This window comes from Zingiber officinale, chromosome 7B (assembly GCF_018446385.1).
Source record: "Zingiber officinale cultivar Zhangliang chromosome 7B, Zo_v1.1, whole genome shotgun sequence".
NCBI classification, from domain to species: Eukaryota; Viridiplantae; Streptophyta; class Magnoliopsida; order Zingiberales; family Zingiberaceae; genus Zingiber; species Zingiber officinale.
The window spans coordinates 119,249,179-119,262,636 of record NC_055999.1 but is presented as its reverse complement, the minus strand read 5'-3'; the positions used below and the strand labels follow the sequence as shown (position 1 = coordinate 119,262,636).

Below are 13,458 nucleotides of genomic sequence, written 5' to 3'. Positions count from 1 at the left end.
TCAAATCTATCATAAATTATAATGATGCTGGATTTTCAATCAAATGCTACTTTAGTAGATCATATTAATCCCTTTTCCTTTTCTCATCACTTTGTCACTTTGCTGTCAACATGTCAATATTCTGCCTGACACATGACTAGTTTAATATCCTTGCATAATGCATTTTTTTTTTCAAAAAGACTACCATAATTTATATTTGATCTCAGAAATCACCAATTGCAAAACAGGATAAGACGGTGTATAATAGATCCTTTTCAGCGACTCCGTATTAACAAAAATTTCGTATGCTAGGTTGCCCTTTATTTGATTAGTTTTCTTCCCACTTTTTTTTCATGTGCACATTTATTATTGGAATTCACTTTATTATTACTTTTTAAGATAATGGTGGTTTGATATCATTGGCATATTGTGTGAGTTTACTTTAAGATTTGCAATCGACAGTTGATTTAATCTTGAATTTAGTTGTACATGTTGTATCACTACTAGTTTTGGAGTTACCTCATATTAACCTCATCTGATTTTTGGGTTTTGGTAGCCGGTTTGAAGGTTACTAGACCTTTACTAAATTTTCAATTATAAAAAATTAATTCTTCTTTACGATTTTGTATGTTTCGAAAAATAATTTTGTCTTATCAAGAATAAAAAATGAGTTGTTTTTTTTTCTAGTACCGCATCCAAATATGCTTTTGATTTTCTTAAATCCAAATGGTGCTCTTTCAATTATTATTCTTAACTACAAGATCTTCCATTGCTTAAATAAATTATTAATCGATGAACACTGATATGAGAGCAACACGTTTTCTGTTTGAAAAGTTATACGCTATCGATGTGTGATGTGTTTTACCCCCATGGCAGCTTTAATTCATCTTTGCTCTTCTCATTGTAGGAATTTATTGAAAATGAGGGGGGCAATGGAGAGCCACCCGTTGAGGGATCAATTCGCATCCTCAACTGAGTTTGTGACAAACATGATAAGTTGTTGCTTCATTATACTTTTCATCTTTGGTGATACTTAGTTTTTGGTTTTCTGTGTAGATCTTATGTCATTCTTCACCAAAATGTCGATGTAGTTATGCTTAGCTATTTTTCAGTTGAAAAAACCTTGTAACCTCATTAAACTAGATAAACATCATCCCTAACATTTATTCACTAGAAAAGAAAAGGATGAACTCTCACAAGGGTCATACGTCATGAGGGAATGGGTGGAAACGATGACTTTGGGGGCAACTTTGGAGGCTTCGGGGCCTTGAAGGCCTCATGGAAGGCAGCGATCACTCCCGTCAAAGGTGGCGGCGGCAATGGTAGTACTGGTGGCAGCGACAGTATTGGTGGCAGCGGAATTGGTGGAAATGGTGACTTTGAGGGCTTCGAGGCCTTGAAGGGCTCGTGGGAGGCGATGATCATCCATGCCGGGTATGGGGGTGGCAATAGAATCGGTGGAAACGACAACTTTGGGGCTGATTTTGGGGCACGCCCTTTCCGCCACTGCTGTCGTTGTCGTCCCCACACCCACCCCTGGCGATCACCGCCTCCGACAAGAAGGTGTCCAAGTTTTGATATACCAAACTTTCTTACACCGAACTTTTATGATTTTTTTTTTAATGTTATGAAGTAGGATCAAGTCATTGTGAGCAGCAAGTTGCAAGTTTGAATGATGTTTTTTGACTCTTTTTTTGTGTGAACTTGTTAAGCTATGTAATCCTTCTCCTTAACTAAAATCATTTCATGTTGAGCTATACTAAACTTCGGTATACCGAAAATTTGATGTTCAAGTGTTGGTATACCAAAGATCAATATACCGAAGTTTGGTAGAAAGTGTTGGTTGCTACACCTGGATTCCGTTCTGTTCCCCTGTACACAAATTTTGTACAAACACAGAACTTTTCCTAGCTACTCACGTGCTCTACTGAAGTTAAACTTGGATTGTAAACGATGCTTAACATTATTAATCCAAGTTGCTCTTCAGAAGTTAAACTTGGATTGAAAACGATACTTAACAAATTAAAATTAAAATTAAAATTTCTATTAATTGAAAACGATGCTCTCCAAGTTGCTACACCTGGAAAATTTTATCAAAATTAAAATTTCTATTTTAAGCATTATATATAACTACAAATTAAGAAAGATTTTAACAAAATTAAAATATTTCTTTAATCCTTTGTAGATAGCTATAAAAGGTAAAATTTTTATTTTAACCATTGTAGATAACTACAAAAAAGAAAAGATTTTAACAAAATGAAATCTCACTTTTAACCATTGTAGATAATTACAAATAAGGAAAGATTTTAACAAAATTTTGTTTTAAAAACAAAACTTCTTTTTCCTTTTCTACTGGCTAGCACCAAGCTTGGTCGACCACCTCTTGGCTTCCAAGCCCATGCTTGGCCGGCCCCCTTGCACCAAGCAAGGATGTGACCGACCCATTACTTGTGTAAGAAGTTGACTTTATGGATACAAGGGTTTATAGAGGCTACAACAGGGACAGATAGGAGAAATTGGTTTTGGTATCTCGATGAGCTTAGGCTTCTTGTGTTCGCCCCGAACAACCAACTTAAGTTTATCAATAATAACTCATACCACTAAAGAGTTATTATTGAACTACCGCACCAATCTCAAATTATATTATGGGTTACTTCTTATCATGAGTGTATTAATCTCCCTATGTTTAAGATATTGAATGTCCATTAATTAAATGAGTTACTGACAACTCACTTAATTAATATCTAGCTCCAAAAGTAGTACCACTCAACTTCATTGGCATGTCAGACTAAGTCTACCTGCATGGTTTACATGACAATCCTTATGAGCTCCTCAAGGAGATATCATCAACCTAGATTACTAGGACACAATTTCCTTCTATAATCAACAACACATCATATAAATAATATTATTTCCTAACTTATCGGGCCAATTGATTTAACGAACTAAATCTCACCCATTGATAAATTAAAGAAATACATACTAAGTATATGAGCATGTTATTATATCGGGATTAAGAGTACGCACATCCATAATAACAGAGGTTTTGTTCTTTTATGTAGTCAGTATAAAAAGAAACTACCTCAAATGGTCCTGCTCAACACACACATAGTGTACTAGTGTCATTTTATAGTTAAGATAAACTAATATCAAATTACACTACAACCACTCCAATGGTTTGTCTCATTCCATCTTGGTTGTAAGCTACTATTTATAATTTATAAGGACTGATAACATGATCTTCTGTGTGGCACCACACACCATGTTATCTATAATATAAATTAAATGGACAACTGCATTTAACATAAATGCAGACATTTAACCAATGTGATTCTTATGTTCATACAAAAAACTAGACTTATAGTATACATCCTAACAGAAACACTTCAATATACTGAAGTTCGGTATACTAAACTATAGTTTACCGACTTTGGTATACTGGACTTCAGCATACCAACACTTTGTAAACCAAAAAATTTTGTACAATATACCGAAGTTTTAGTATAGAGAACTTGGGTACACCGAAGTTCAGTATACCGAAATTTTGTATACAATCACTTGGTATACCAAATTTTCTTTATACCAAAGATTCGATATTTCAAAGTTTTGGTATAAAGATCTTCGGTATTTCAAAGTTTCATTATACCAAACTTTAGTATATCAAATTTTTGATATTATTTTATTTCATAACATTCATGTCAAAATTAGTCGTTAGTTTTTATATATATTTGGTATTTTCGATATACCAATTATAGATTGGCAAACAAAATTATTTGATATTAAATCTATCATAAATCATAATGGTATTAGATTTTCAATCAAATGCTACTCCAATCCAACACCATTTTTATATATAAAAAAAATAATTAGAGTAATCGTCTCGTATATATATTAATATTTTTTTACTTTTGGAAATTAATTTGAAAATTTAATATATTATTATTATTATTATTATTTGATACAACAAATTAAAAAAAAAATATTTTAGTAATTTGGAAAATGAAATGTTAATCCAAATGCTTTAGCAAATTATTAATATATCTTGATGCATTAATTAAGAGTTAAATTACGCTTAATTGCATAATGTAGTAGCTGACCAAAAAACTTACCGTTTATAAACCCGAGTATTCATCCTTTCGGTAGAGAAGGTGCCGACAAATAAGGCCATTGTTTTGTGTAATTAAAAGACGGGTTGAAACATATGTGAGCAAGGATTTAAATGTCCACTTGGAAAGCCAATTCTTTTAATAACTAAATTGAATCGGACGTGGATCGAACAAGCACCTTTAGGATCCGGAGTTAGAGCGCTACATTACGCCACAGATACGAAATTAGATAAAAGTATTCACTTTTTATTAAATTAAAAAATAATAATAAAAAATAGAGGCACCTGATCAAATCCAGGTGCCTGACTGTTCCCTATTTTCGAGAACAGGCTGAGCCCGATATGAATCGAACACCGAACTTTGTGATACAAAGTCATATGCGCTAAAATTGCACCATGAATACACTTGTTGAAATCTTATAAAAGTATTCACTATTTATTATATAAAAGAATCCTATCCAAAAAACCATCTTTTGTGAAATATTAAAAATTAGATACACCCTTTTAAAAATTCTACAATTTTAAATGCGCCCTTTAGTAAATGATAAATCGTTTAAAATTTAAACACAAAGAAAATAACATTCAAATCTAGACAACAAGTTAAATCAACAACTTAGAAATAATACTCACAAAAATACCTGAAATCATATACCCTTATTAATGTTGATTAATTACTTTTGCAACAAATATTGCTCATAATTAATTGTTTATTTTTTTTATCTCTTAAGCCAATTAGATTTTACCTTTAAGATTTAGTGGTTGGATTATAGTATTCAAATTAAGAAAAAATTAAGACTAAAAAAATATAGATGCTAAGAGTATTTAGGATTTAGGATTTAAGAAAATTTTAATTTACAAAAAAATCGAGGGGCCTGATCAAATCCAGGCGCCTCAACCAGAACCACTCCAAAACCCCTATAAATTCCCATAATCGCTTACCAATATCTTTATATTCTCTTTCAATGTCTCTCGTCGCAGTTCTAATGGTGGTTACTACCGCCACAATTCTAATGGTGGTTATTGGACGCGAGTTGTCACTGCCAGCCTTATTCCCAGCCTTGGCGCGCCCTTTTCATCGCTACTGTCGTTGTCGTCCCCACCCCCACCCCGGCGATCACTGGCTCCGATGAGGAGGTGTCCAAGTTTTCGTATATGAAACTTTAGTATACCGAATTTTCAGTATGTCAAACTTTGGTATACCAAACATTTATGAAACTTTTTTAATGTTATGAAGTAGGATCAAGTCATTGTGAGTGATCCGGCCGTAAGAAGGGGGGACCCACTTCCTGAAGGGTCTCAGCCTGAGGACCGATGAAAGGCTGTGCGGTGGATGGCCGAGCCGAGCTGATGGGTAGGTCCGAACGGAGCTATAGATAAGTCCATCCATGGGCTCATGTTTCCGACGCCAAGGCAGGAAGACCGAAGGGCCGAGCGGGAGTCCGCTCGGCAGGGGCCAAGGGCCGAGGGGGTTGTCCGTTCGGCCAAAATAGGGGCGAGGGTATAAAGGGGGTCGAGCGGCCTATGCGCTCGACTTAGGATATGAGATGTCAGCCGAAGCATGTCTAATGATTAGGCCGTACACAAGATCGCACGATCTTGCCGTCACATCATGGAGAGGCTGATACAGTAGCAGTATGGTCTCATGGACGTCTCCCTGACAGATCCATATTTAGACATGGCCCTTCTGACAGACCCATACCTGGGCATGGTCAAAGGCAGGTGGTTGCTTTGATTGGCACGCCCAGGCTTCTTTGAGAGATCTATATAAGGCTTCCATTTCTCCACTGGAGGTATGAAAAATCTTCATTTTGAAGCCACCTTTTTGTTATTCCTCGCCTGACTTGAGCGTTGGAGGGCCGTCGCCGGGATACCCCTCCCGGCTCGGTTTCGTTGCAGGTTCACCGGAGCATTCGAGGATCTAGCAGGAAGCGCCACGTGCCCAGCGTCCACTGATTCCCGGTTCGGACAGGATCAAATTGGCGCCGTCTGTGGGAACGCTCCTGCATCCGATCGGTAACAATGGACGAAGCTGGACGACAAAACACGGTGACGCTTTCGAGGGAAGAGCTCGACGCTCTGGTCGAGATAAGGGCCGCCAAACTTGTTGAACAAAAACAGAAAGCAGCGGCTGAACGACAGGAGCAACAAGCGACATCTGCGTCTGGTGGCCGAGCGGAAGCACCTCCAGCTACCGTCGCATTTCACCGGGCCTTATTTCGCACCCCTGAAGCCGCACCAGCTCGAAGAGATAGAGGTTCTTCTTCGGACGAAATACCAAGGCGGGATGAAAGAAATGAAGAGTCAAAAGAGCGAAAATGAGACATTATCGTGGGTCGAAGGCCCTGTACCGTTCGGACGATGGTAAATTATCTTAGCAAAAATGCTCGACAAAGCAGACCCTGAGCCGTTCGGTCAGGAATACGTTCTCCACACTGAGTGAAAGGTGCGCTAAATGTAACTGTATATGCTCCTCGGTCGCCTATGCACTTGCGATGCAGGAAGTAGAGGGATGATAGCACAGGGTATCCTCTGCGAAACGGAAGGCCAAGGTCGCTCGACCTGGTAAGGAGTTAGCCCTAAAGCCGTCTAGCCCAGACATTAAACCGGAGAGCCGCGCCGACCGGCTATAAATATCCGAGCCGACGAGCACCGTCGTTAAAAATCGAGAGCCGCGCCGACCGGCTATAAATATCCGAGCCGACGAGCACCGTCGTTAAAAATCGAGAGACGGGCCGGCGTCTATAAATAATCCGAGCGGAAAGCCGACGAGCACCGTCGTTAAAAATCGAGAGCCGCGCCGACCGGCTATAAATATCCGAGCCGACGAGCACCGTCGTTAAAAATCGAGAGCCGCGCCGACCGGCTATAAATATCCGAGCCGACGAGCACCGTCGTTAAAAATCGAGAGACGGGCCGGCGTCTATAAATAATCCGAGCGGAAAGCCGACGAGCACCGTCGTTAAAAATCGAGAGCCGCGCCGACCGGCTATAAATATCCAAGCCGACGAGCACCGTCGTTAAAAATCGAGAGCCGCGCCGACCGGCTATAAATATCCGAGCCGACGAGCACCGTCGTTAAAAATCGAGAGCCGCGCCGATCGGCTATAAATATACCAAGCGGAAGAACGAATATCGGAGTAAGAAACTGCGGAAACTATAAATATTAAAGCATTCAGGCCCGAAGGGGGGTTGGTCCTTCGACACTCGGCGTCTGTTGACTCCACGCAAGCAGGATACGTGCAGAGCGAGTAGGTCTGCTCACTCGCACTTTATGCAATGAGCCAAGCCGATCGGACGCGTGAAGGAGAAAGCTTAAGAGCACGACTGGCGAAAATTTTACAAGCATTAATGTTAAGCAAACAGAAGAATATTATGGACAATGAGTAAGAAGACAGGAAAAGGGACATCGTTTCATTAGAAGAAAAATTATGCCGAACGGCACGTACAAAAATTTCACATCCGCCGAGCGGAGGAAGTACAAAAAGTGCTTGAATAACCCACATCACTCCGGATCCTCAAAATTAAAAAAGGTGTCCGGGATGTCGTCGATCATGGCCGCCAGTTCGGGAGGGGGAATGCTCAGGTCAGCAGGAAGATGCCCCCCCTTCTTGAAGTACGCCGTGGTGACCTTGACCGCCTCGAGGAAGGTTGAGGAGACGTTGCCACCAAACTTTTCGCCAAATCGCTCTGAGCGGATGTATTCTTGGCGCGCTACGGCTAGGCGACTCGGCTCTCCCTCCTTGTATTTTTTGAGCAACGCCCGGGAAGCAGTTAAGGAATCTTGGAGGGCCTTCAAGTTTGCTTCAGCCTTTGTGCATTCAGCCGAACGGACCTCCCGTTCGGTGTTCAGCTGGGCCTCCAGATCCTTAGATCGCTGATTTAGCGCATGGACATCTACTTTCATTCTGTCCAGGTCAGCGATCGCCTGCCTCTTCCGGCTACCGACGCGCTTCACCTCTTTGTCACGCTTCTTCACCAAGTCCTCTAGCCGAGCTACCTCAACAGCCAGGTCGGCAGTCTTCTTCTGTTCGGCCTCAAGAGCTTGTTTCTCCCGCTCGGCCGAGGGACCTTCCGACACTTGGAGTTTTTCCAGAAGGCCCTCCACCTCGGCTAGCCGACGGCTAGTGGCAATTTGTTCAGCCCAGCGCTGTAAGGGAAATAATAATGTCAGCAATCAAACAATAGCATGACACGGGAATGAAGATGGGTTTACCTGAGTGGCCTGCTGCATATTGTTATCGCCGAGATGCTTGGGCGTCATAAGGGCCACCTGAATCCGGGCGTCCTCGAAGAGCTTGGCGAGCGGACCAGTCAGGGTTATTTCGTGAACGGGGCTCGATGGCCGATCGGCATACAGCAAATATTCCTCCGATGGGAATCGGAGAGTAGTCTTGATAGTAGGGTGGCCGGACGGCGCTTCTTCAGTCGCGGCCGCCTGATGCGAGGACTCCCCTATGGTGGAAGTTTCGCCCAACCGACGTAAGCGGCGGCGAGGTCGAGGAGGAGAGCCAGAAGACTGTGCGGCAGGCGAAGCCATAGGGGTCCTGATCAGTGACGGCGTGCGGTCGGGCGAAGTTACGCCGATCGGCGCCTGTGGTTCCCCCTCTTGGGCTGAGTGAAGGCGGGGGTCTCTTCGACGTTTCCGCCGAACCTCCAAAGGCGGATCTCCAACCTGGGGAACGCCCAGCTCGGGAAGCGGATGAGGCAGCTTCTGTTTCAGGAGCGGACTGTGCCCATCCCTCTCCTGCACCTGCCGGGTGGCTAGGGATTAAACCCCGCTCGGCGAGCTCCTTTTTGGTGGCCGCTTCAATTTCTACATACTTCAATTTCAAGTGAGTGGTAGCCTTGGATCGCCACATGACGTCAGCTGCAGTGAAAGAAATTAAAATCAGTTAGACAAAAAAGACTAAGAGAGTAAAGAGTCCTTACTCATGCGGAAGGGGAGATTCGCCCGAACGGGAGATAATCCGAAAATATATAGCACCCCCTTCAAGAGCAACTGGTCGATCTTGTATCGCTGGCCGGACAACCAGTTCGCCGCATGAAGATAGGCTGGATTACTTCTGAACTTGCCAAGCTCCGGCTGGGTCGGCATGGCGGTCTGCCATTGGGTGCGGAAGGCTGGCCGATCGGGAAGTCGGATGAAGAAGAAAAACTCCTTCCAGTGTTTGTTGGAGGTCGGCATGTTATCAAAAAATTTAAAGCCTATTCTACTTTGGAAGATAAAAGTGCCCGGCTCGGATTGTTTGGGGTAGAAGAAGAAATGGAATATCTTAGGGTCAAGAGGAATACTGTGCAACCTAAAGAGGACGACCATCCCGCTCAGCAACCTAAAGGAATTCGGCACAAGCTGGCCGAGCGGGATGCGGAAGTAATTACAAACCTCCAGAATAAATGGATGGGTAGGAAATCTAAGGCCGCCCTGGAATTGGTCTAAAAAGAAACAAATGGAGCCGATCGGCGGGTCATGTGGACGGTCGGACGGGCCGGCTATAATTATTTCGTGGTCATCAGGAAGCCCGTATGTCCGAACAAGGCGCTGGGCATGCTCCTCATCGAATCGGCTCTCCATGGTCAGGTACCAGGGGCCCGAAATGTTAACAGCGGGTTCGGAGGAACTCGCCATCTCAGAAAAAAAATCAGAGGAAGGGAAACGAAAGGAGCGAAATGCGCAGGGAAAACCTATTAAGTGAAGGCAGAGGACTCACTGGGAAGGAAACGGGTGGAAAGAATCACCGATGAGGTGATCGCCGCCTAAAAACCAGACACTAGATCGCCGGAGGCCGCAGCAACAGAACGAAGCAGAAGGCAACGCGCGAGCGAATATACGGCCAAAAAAGGGACGGAGGCTTTATACGGCCGAGGCCGGTCAGCCTCCGCCGTCCGATCCAGGTCACGAGAAACAAGGACGCCATCGGGCCGTCCATTTCAAACGGGTGGGTCCCATCGTAAGTGACGCCGCCGCCACACAAGGGTCGACACGTGGCGCCCTGTCACCGAGTGCAATTAATGCGCCCATACCGCGCATGCTCCGACTTAATGGAGAGGATTTGCATAATTTTCGAGGAGATCTAGACAAGCAAATGTCAACATTAAGCGACAAGACAACCAAAATAAAGAGTCGAGCGGCTGAATTTGGCAGAAGGGCCGGACGGCCCCAGTGATATTATAAGCTACGGAAAAGCGGCGACCGCCCGTTCGGACACATATAGTCCAGTCAGTCGGACTCACTGCCTCCTTCGACTAGACTTGAAGGGAAGGCAAGTGATCCGGCCGTAAGAAGGGGGGACCCACTTCCTGAAGGGTCTCAGCCTGAGGACCGATGAAAGGCTGTGCGGTGGATGGCCGAGCCGAGCGGATGGGTAGGTCCGAACGGAGCTATAGATAAGCCCATCCATGGGCTCATGTTTCCGACGCCAAGGCAGGAAGACCGAAGGGCCGAGCGGGAGTCCACTCGGCAGGGGCCAAGGGCCGAGGAGGTTGTCCGTTCGGCCAAAATAGGGGCGAGGGTATAAAGGGGGTCGAGCGGCCTATGCGCTCGACTTAGGATATGAGATGTCAGCCGAAACATGTCTAATGATTAGGCCGTACACAAGATCGCACGATCTTGCCGTCACATCATGGAGAGGCTGATACAGTAGCAGTATGGTCTCATGGACGTCTCCCTGACAGATCCATATTTAGACATGGCCCTTCTGACAGACCCATACCTGGGCATGGTCAAAGGCAGGTGGTTGCTTTGATTGGCACGCCCAGGCTTCTTTGAGAGATCTATATAAGGCTTCCATTTCTCCACTGGAGGTATGAAAAATCTTCATTTTGAAGCCACCTTTTTGTTATTCCTCGCCTGACTTGAGCGTTGGAGGGCCGTCGCCGGGATACCCCTCCCGGCTCGGTTTCGTTGCAGGTTCACCGGAGCATTCGAGGATCTAGTAGGAAGCGCCACGTGCCCAGCGTCCACTGATTCCCGGTTCGGACAGGATCAGTGAGCAATAAGTTGCAAGTTTGAATGGTGTTTTTTGATTAATTTTTTTTGTGTGAATTTTTTAAGCTGCATAATGTCTTCTCTTTTACCAAATTTTTTTTGTATTGGGGTTCACATATGAGAGACTATTTTAGTTTGATTGATCTTTAGGTGAAGTTAGATAAATGATAGACATCATTCTTGATCGTTTAGTCATAACCCATATGATTTTATGATTTTAGATTAGCACATAAGTTTCCCCATGATATCGTGACCGATTTAAAGCTTATCAGACTAATTTACAAAATTATTTTAACTTTAATATTGTATTTTACACAAATAAAAATTATTTTTTTAGAATCAAGCAACCATAATATTTACTTTTTGATATTTTATCAAAATACATCTATTATATTTTAATTTTAATTCTAATTTTTTTTAAAGTAAACCTATTCTTTTAAAATGTGTATTTAATAGGTTTAATATTAAACATATTATACATATTTAATATGTTTAATCATCACTAGTATGTTTAGCCATGGTAGTTGAGCCCCTCATTTCTGACCTAACAAGTATTGTTACCTGTAGGTTGTCCCGACCCTTTTTTACAAGTGTAACCGTTCACATGGGAGTTTTCGGCGCAGGCTCACATGGGCTGCCGGCAATGACTCACATGTGTTGCCGCTCCTCTTCTCCCTTATAAACTCCCCAACCAACAAAGTAATCTTCATCCTTGTGGTAGTTCTTATGATGACATTATCCGTCATGCGCTTCCTCCCGCCAGTTGCTTCCGCTCCATCCATCTGCTCTAGTGGAAACAACAACTTTGGGGGTTTCGAAGCCTTGAAGGGCTCTTGGGAGCTAGTGATCACCCACGTCGAGGTGGCGGCGGCAGCGGTAGTACTAGTGGAAGCGGAATCGGTGGAAAGGACGACTTTGCAGGTAGGGATGTAAATGAACCAAACGGTTCGCGAGTCATTCGGAGCTCGATTCGGTAAAAAGCTCGTTCGAGTTCGTTCGTTTATCTTATCGAGTCAAGCTCGAATTCGATTTCGAGCTCGACAGTTTTATTGAGCCAAACTCGAGCTTAAGGATATTCGGCTCGTGAGCTCGCGAACATGTTCGTTTATAGGCTCGTGAGCCAAAAAAACAAGCCTTAAACCGAGCCAACAAACGAGCTCTAAAATGAGTCAAAAAAGAGCTCTAAAACGAGCCTTAAAATGAGCCAAAAAATGAGTTCTAAAACGAGCCAAAAACGAGTTCTAAACGAGCCTGAAAACGAGCTTGAGCTCGCTTAACGAGTTAGGCTCGTTAACTTTGACAATCGAGCTAATAACGAGCCGAGCTTGAACTGTTCGTGAGCTTGATAATTCTAAAACGAGCCGAGCTCGAGCCTTGTGATAAAAGCTCGAGTCGAGCTCGAGCCCAAATATAACTTAAACGAGCTGAGCTCGAGCCTAATATTGTTCAGCTCGATTCGGCTCATTTACATCCCTATTTGCAGGCGACTTTGGGGGCTTTGGGACCTAAAAGGGCTCATGTGAGGCTGTGATCACCCCCGCCAGGGGTGGTGGTGGCAGCGGTAACAAAATTAGTGGAAACAGCATCTTTGGTGGCAACTTTAGTTGCTTCAGAACCTTGAAGGGCTCCTATGAGGCGTGATTGCCACCACGCCCTGGCCGGAGGTGATCATTGCCTTCCACGAGCCCTTCAAGGCTCCGAAACTTCGGTATACTGAAGATTTGGTGTACCGAGTGTTGGTATACCAAAGGTCGACATATTGAAGTTTGGTATAAAGAACTTTAGTATACCAACACTTGGTAAACCAAAACTTTTGCAAACTAAAACTTCGGTTGGTTTAATGAACTTTTGTATATCAAAGTTTAGTATACCAAAGTACTGAACTTTAGTATACCAACATTTGGTACACCAAATCTTCGGTATATCGAAATTTTGGTATAAAGATCTTCAGTATGCCGAAGTTTCGGTATACCAATTTTTGGTATTATTTTATTTCATACTAATCATATTAAAATTATACAGTATTTTTGATATATATTTGGTATTTTTGGTATACCAATTACATATTGCCAAATGAAATTATTTGATATTAAATCTATATGATTTTCAATCAAATGCTACTTTAGTTTTCAATCCAACACCATTTTTTTATATATAAAAAATATTTAGAGTTATGGAGAGCCACCCGTTGAGGAATCAATTCGCATCCTCAACTGAGTTTGTGACAAATATAATAAGTTGTTGATTCATTATACTTTTCATCTTTGGTGATACTTAGTTTTTGGTTTTTTATGTAGATTCTATGTCATTCTTCACCAAAATGTTGATGTAGTTATGTTTAGCTATTTTTTAGTTGAAAAACCTCGTAACCTCATTAAACTAAATAAAC

The 13,458-nt window shown here is 42.7% G+C and overlaps 1 protein-coding gene across 1 annotated transcript; it reads left to right on the top strand.

The window, feature by feature from the left end:
- Positions 1-1,198: 1,198 nt before the first annotated feature.
- On the top strand, positions 1,199-1,631 carry LOC122004752 (glycine-rich RNA-binding protein 5, mitochondrial-like). Its single transcript, XM_042559590.1, has 2 exons — positions 1,199-1,542; positions 1,616-1,631. The coding sequence occupies exons 1-2, from the start codon at positions 1,199-1,201 to the stop codon at positions 1,629-1,631; spliced, it is 360 nt and encodes a 119-aa protein (XP_042415524.1).
- The last annotated feature ends 11,827 nt before the right edge of the window (positions 1,632-13,458 follow it).

Coding starts and splice junctions, on each gene's coding strand:
- LOC122004752 (XM_042559590.1), top strand. CDS start 1,199: ATGGGTGGAAACGATGACTTTGGGGGCAACTTTGGAGGCTTCGGGGCC.